The 6,525-nt window shown below is 45.4% G+C and overlaps 1 protein-coding gene across 1 annotated transcript; it reads right to left on the bottom strand.

Annotated features, from left to right (window-relative positions):
- Positions 1-326: 326 nt before the first annotated feature.
- Positions 327-4,885, bottom strand: LOC146967187 (tyrosinase-like). The gene is made up of 4 exons (XM_085760845.1): positions 4,022-4,885; positions 3,729-3,942; positions 1,051-1,192; positions 327-969 (listed from the first exon to the last, which is right to left on the bottom strand). The coding sequence occupies exons 1-4, from the start codon at positions 4,796-4,798 to the stop codon at positions 576-578; spliced, it is 1,527 nt and encodes a 508-aa protein (XP_085616971.1). The 5' UTR covers positions 4,799-4,885; the 3' UTR covers positions 327-575.
- Between the last annotated feature and the right edge of the window lie 1,640 nt (positions 4,886-6,525).

Raw genomic sequence — 6,525 nt, 5'->3', positions numbered from 1 at the left:
CATTGATCTGATTGACCGGCGTAGCTGTCCCTCTCTCCATTCACTCTCTAGCTCTCTCGACCACAGCTGCAAATGAAGTAGCCTATGGCCTATGAACAGCGCCACTCTCCATTGCAGCTACGTTGTGGTCAAACGTGGAATTATCCCAAAATCTTTTGAGCTGCATCTCAGTACGATGCTTCCACCTAGTGGCTACAATGTGACCTACAATTTCACGCAACGCGTGAATCACGCTTTCCGTGAGGGAAACGTCCAAATGAAACTAGTACCCACTGTAATAGCTCTAATGTCCAGAAAAAGCTGCACGTTTTGATATATGAATTGTTGAAATAGCACAAAGTATGAAGGAGCTGAAAAATGCAGAAGAAGAGCGGAAGAAGTAAGAATAATAAGTTTAAACAAAATGCCCGAACAGAATACTAATAAGTAGGAAAAAAATCCACACAATAACAATAGTGCTCGGTGCGATGGCCCCGTGGCCCAAATTATGTTGGAAAAAATCCACACAATATTTGCTTATTTGCTTCATTTGCTGAAATCGCTCAAATCAACAGGCGTTTATTAGGGACTGGCGTTTATTTGGAACCTGCCTTTATTAATGGTGTGTCTCTCCATTCAACCTCAGCCTCATAAGGTATCATTACAAATGGATCTTCTTCTTCAGGAAAGAGAGGTTTCACTCCGTAGTTGCTGGCGGTGGTGGAACAATCCTTGGTGGTTCTCCTCCACCGCCAGCAACCACAAGGAATCCCATAATGCCAGCAACGTGGGTGGTTCACTTGAGCCCAATGGACGCTGTGTGCCACATAGCTGTAGCCCAGCCTCCTGATGTCTTTGTCCCAGTACCAGCCGTTTTCGCGCAGGGGGAAGAAGGGGGCCATGAAGGCGTCCCTCCTCTGGGCTGGATGGATCTCTTGACTGTCAGGGTAGCTTACATGTCTGTGGCACTGCAGCCAATCCTCCAGAAGCCTGAAACACATTTATAGAGCACAGAGTACATTTGTGAATTCTGACTTCAAACATAAACATAATCTAATTTACATGACTTACTTGTCTACAAAGCTGTGGTGGACCATGAACATGGGGTCGTTGGCTGCAGTGGGGAGGTGAGACATTGTGCCGTTCAGGTAGTCGTGGACCAGGTTGTGCATGGACGACTGCAGCCGTCGGCGATCTTGAGGAATCTCAAAACCTAACAGGATGAAATCACACCATAGCACCATCATAGACAGCCACTGTTCACCTGAACTGGAATATATGTCAGTCAAGTGCCGTCCCTTCTTCCTATCCAGAGAGCTAACAGTAGTGGTTGGTGTTTACATTCCACCTGATGCTAACATTAGCTTAGCTCTCTCCGGCCTGCTAACTACTATAAACAAACAGCAGCATGATCACCCAGACGGAGTGTGGCAGGGCATACAGAGCATCACTACAGAGGACATGTGGCAACACTTGGAAGCTCAGACATGTCACTAGCAGAGGAGCTGAACAGCTTCTTTGCTTGATTTGAGGCAATTCAGCACACAGCCACTCCTCCACCACCTGCACCAGCACTCATTCCCCCTACTCTCACTGTCGAACAGCATGAGGTGAGACGGGTGCCCAAAGCAGAAGCAGGAAAGCTGCTGGCCCTGATGGAGTTATGGGGAAGGTGCTCAAAGCATGTGCTGACCAGCTCTCACATGTCTTCACCTCCATCCTCAACCTCTACCTGTCACAAGCCGTGGTCCCATCGGGGTCATCCCTATGTTCCCCAGGTCCTATGTTCCCCACTTTTTATAGGACCCTATTTTAGAAAAAGGGTCCTATGTTCCCCGCTTTTCCCCAAAAGGACCTGGGGATCATGCAATTTTTGTACCCATACCTGGAAGTGGAATTGTGATTTTTGCCTATTTCTGAGTGAGAAGTTGAGTTGTGACTTTGAGTGAGAAGTGGAATTGTCCCATTGGTTGGGTTTAGGCAATGAAGAAAGGAGTTGGTTAAGTTTAGTAAAAAAGACTAGGTAGAGGTTAGACAGGCCAGATAGATAGAGAGAGTCCAGATAAGTAGAGTCCATTGACCGGCAACAGCATAGGACTCTTTTTTTGAAAAAAGGTCCTATGTTCCCCGGTAACAGTGGGGAACATAGGACCCTTCTTCAGAAAAAGGGTCCTATGTTCCTCAGTATGTATTGCGACCGGGGAACTTAGGACCCTTTTTGGGAAAAACTGGGAACATGGGACCCTTTTTCAAAAAGTGTGTGGTCGACCTTTAAGGTTTAGCTTTTAATCTCATTGTGCTGCTGGGCAATTAAAAAATAAATAAATTCTGATTCTGATTAAATGACACATGTTAAGCAGATACCTTTAGTAGAGGTTTAATAGAAACCTGTTATGACAGTCTCCTTTTAGCTTATTTTTCATTTTATCCTTGTATTGTTTAAAGTTTATGAATTCTCACTTAACTCTCTGACTGCCAGCCATTCTCACAGCAGCTTCCTCCAGCTTGCCAGGCATTTTCCAGCTTTTTGACTGATTTCCGTAGACCCACCATTATTAAAAAAAGAGCCGTTATTATATTATGTACTGTTACTACATACACATTCAACCCATCAAAGGAAAGATGAGGGTCTCTACTTTCCAGCAAAAAAACCTGTTTGTTTCTATCTGTTTCTTCTATTAGTTTAGCCCAAAATGCCATTTTGGCACTAAAATCTTGAGAAAAAGAGGTTTTTGTGTCGGCTGTCATTTTCAGGTGAACCAGTACAATTGGCTCCTTTATATTTTGCTTTAGTGATGCCTCAACATCTGTACAGTTGTTCTCTTGTAAACAACAACTAAATCAACACTGACAAATGACTGATGACAAAAGACAAAATATTTAGCTACTGACACACACTACTGCAGCCTTTTTTCCTTCTTTTCTTTGAGTTACAACTTTTTCTTTCCTTTTTTTTAGTGTGTGTGCGTACGTGACGTGTGCGTGTGCATACGTGTGTGTGTGTGTGTATGTGTGTGTGTGTGTGCGCGCGTGCGCGGATCAGTTCGACAGGTTTTTGTAGCCGAAACACGGCATTTTAGATCAGATCCAGCTTCCTCTGGTCAGCAGGCAGCGGTCTCACTCTCTCTGTCTCACACACACATCTACACACACACACACAGCAGCTCTGGCTGACGTGCCCCCTGAACTCACAGCCACAGACAGTCCATGTCCGCTCACAACAGACACTCTCACCATCTTTAGCTCTCCTCTCGTCACGTTCGCCGGCGCTCCTCATCCACACTAGATCGGGGATTTTTAAGCTGCTATCTGAGTGATTTCTCGCAAAATCGGGGTTGTTGTTACTAACGTTTGTGCTTTGTATCACGGAGCTGCACGGAGCTTCGACGAGCTGCCGAGCCGCCATGAGCCCCGCCGCCGCCCCCTAAGCTCTCACCGGCGGCCAGAGTGTCACGGAGCGGCGCCGCTGCAGTCAGACAGCGGGGAGGGGGAAAAACACGCTATATTTTTTATATCTCTCAATCCAAATGTGTTTTTCTGCACTTTATTTTGATGATACAAGTCTGATCTTCACAGAGGAGTAGGGCAAGACATTAAAAAAACGCTAAGACGAGTTATCTCGTTTTTGGCAGACTACGCTTGGATTCGCTAAGACGAGATAACTCGTCTTTGGCAGTGAAAGAGTTAACAGACATTTGAACTTAATGTCACCACTTCTTTAAATATCATGAATTTATGAGGTAACTTACCTTCTAGTTTGCTCCTGAAGCTGTTCCTAGAATTTCCGTTATATGGAGATGTGTCATAATTGTCTGTTCTCAGCGTATCATCAACATCACAGAGGGTCGGCAGTGTGCTGGCAGTTGGATCCATTCCAGGTTTGCAGCTGATAGGTGAAGGTGAAGTGTCATCAGGGTGGCTGCAGATCTGAACAAGCTTCGTCCCAACATCAATACATGCGGTCTATGGAGAAAAGAAAGAGGAGTTGGAGCAGGAGAAAGAAGAAAGAAGCAGATGGAAAAGTCTGGTTCTGACATCTCACCCTCCACTTTGAGAAACGGGAAGCCTTGTCTATATGACCGTCCTGGTCAACTGCCCCAAAGTACTCGTTGGTGCAGATGTTGCAGTATCGGTGTCTGGTCCAGTCCCAGTAGGGGATGTAGAAATCTTGGTTCCCTGTGAGCAGCCTGATCTCCCTCTCAATGAAGAGCATGAAGACTCGGTGCCAGAAGGGAAAGGCGGGGCCCCGGTGAGCAGCATCATCGTTAGTGTCGGCGTACTTCTTAGCTGCATAGTAGTGCAACCACACGTACAGGTCGTAGACGGTGGCGCTGTGAAACTTAAAGTTGCTGAACACCGTGGTGTCGTTGCTGGTGAGGATCTTGTAACGGTTGCTGATGTTGTGTTTTGCCTGGTCCAAGTTGGAGAGGAATGTTTCCCTCTCAGTTTCAGTCATGTCCGTGATCTCTTTTCTTGCCACATGATGCGGCTCGCTGCAGGTGTCTCCTTTCCAGCCCGGGAGGCACACACCACAGTCAAATCCATCGTAGTTGTCAAAGCATGTACACACAGTATGATAAAAAGCACTGGGCCATGACACCCTGTAGTCAATTGGTTCAATGGCTACAGCAGTATGTAGTGCACATGTCCCTCGACCTGAGCTCTCTCCACAGGGAGAAGCGTTCCACAGAGGACAACACGTCTTGGTCTCCAGAGCCTCAGGTGTGGTACAGTCGATAGGAAACTGAGCCTCCACTTGGCTGAAGCTGCTCAGATAGAAGAACAGAACCAACCACATCCAGTGACATGACGGCAGCATGGTGGACAGATCACTACTTAATCCCCTATGAAATATGTGTGTGCAGCAAACTCAGCAGCTCGTTGATGCAGCTTCTCTTTAATAGGCTAAATGTTGTGACACCTTTTGACTTTGACTCTTTTGCAAATATTTGTCCATGTCGTGTGAAGCAATTTCCAGTTAATCTTGAACAGTGTATTTTTGGATGATCAACAGGCATTCACCTGCTTGTTATTGTGCTGTTTGTGTGATAAAGAGAAAAAGGGATGAGAGGAGAGGAAAAACAGGGACTGATTAATGTATAAGCTACACCTGTACCGTCCTCTCAGGATATCACTCAAAATAATTTAGTCTTTTTCTGTTTTTTGCCACAGTGTACGCACACACACACACACACACACACACACACACACACACACACACACACACACACACACACAAACATACACACGCACCTGTAATGCTATCTTTGTGAGGACATGTCATTGACATAATGTATTCCCTAGCCCCTTACCCTAACCTTAACCATCCAAAACAAATGTCGAACCTTAACCATTACTCTTAACCTAATATGAACCTAATTATAACCTTAAGTCTTAACCCAAGTCTTAACCCTCAAACAGCCCTTGGAAAAAGTGTGGACCGGCCAAAATGTCCTCACTTCCCAAAAATGTCCTCACTCGTTTGGTTAAAAACTCTTTCCGGTCCTCACAACGTAGTAAGTACAAGAACACGCACACACCAGGGCAGTTTTGTTTTCTTCTGAAGCCACATATGATTGAGGTCTCGCGGCTCCTTGTGTCTTTCTCCTTTGCCTCTTTCCTATCAACACGGCTTTGACACCTGCGTCTTTGAAGAAAGAACATTACGTATTTTGATGACATTCTGGAAGCATCATCACCAGGGGTGGGTTTGATTCGAGCCTGGCACGAACCGCTCGGGTGGTCTGTAACAACAGTTTGATGACCAATCTATCACCGGCCAACCAGGTGACTTGAATTATTATTATTATTATTATTATTATTATTATTATTATCTGTGCTCTGTGGTATGTCTGTCTGTTTTTTAATGTGAGGACTACGGATGGAAACTAGCTCTGAGCTAAATCCGGCACACTTACATGACGCCACCGTGTTAAATTGTTCATTAATGTGCACTGTCCTCAACAAATAAAAAATAAATAAAAGCAACAACATGTCAATACGTGCTAAGTGTTTGGGCTGCTACAGCTGTGTTACGTCAGCAGAGGAACACTGCCGGTAACAAAAAAAAATTTAAAAAAGAGAGTTTTGCCTCAGAAGAAAATGTGAAGGAGTCAAGGAGAACTCGGATGGCTGACCGTGAAAAGATGCGTGGTGCGTCATGTTTACATGATCCAATTGAAACTCTGAAGTAACGCTAAACTTTCACAATGGAGACGCCAGACAGACAGCTGGAGCGGGCAGACGTCCGGCCGCGTTCACACAACAAACGGACGCGGTCACGGTGCGGCCGCTCTGCTGCTGCTCAGCCCAGAGCGACTGTTGTGTTCACACCGACACCAACGCACCGCACTCGGGCGTAAAGTTCAACTGTGCCGACCTGAACACCGCCCAGACCAAGGCAAGCTACTATACTAACATCTGTTTCATTTATATGATACTGTTGTATGATGTTCATCATTACATCTGTCATGTTCAATTTTTGACAGGAAAAAAAAAAAATCACAAATAACCTTCTGATAACTTAAAATCTCACTTGTGACAATA

Source organism: Trachurus japonicus, chromosome 19 (assembly GCF_045865225.1).
Source record: "Trachurus japonicus isolate A0001 chromosome 19, Traja_1.0".
NCBI classification, from domain to species: domain Eukaryota; kingdom Metazoa; phylum Chordata; class Actinopteri; order Carangiformes; family Carangidae; genus Trachurus; species Trachurus japonicus.
The sequence above is the reverse complement of the archived record's forward strand: the minus strand, read 5'-3'. Positions and strand labels throughout refer to the sequence as shown.

Excerpts from the sequence above, each read along its gene's own strand:
- LOC146967187 (XM_085760845.1), bottom strand. The coding sequence starts at position 4,798 with ATGCTGCCGTCATGTCACTGGATGTGGTTGGTTCTGTTCTTCTATCTG. Across the intron at positions 3,943-4,021 it reads CCCGTTTCTCAAAGTGGAGG|ACCGCATGTATTGATGTTGG; the intron begins GTGAGATGTCAG and ends TTTTCTCCATAG. Across the intron at positions 1,193-3,728 it reads CTTCAGGAGCAAACTAGAAG|GTTTTGAGATTCCTCAAGAT; the intron begins GTAAGTTACCTC and ends TCATCCTGTTAG.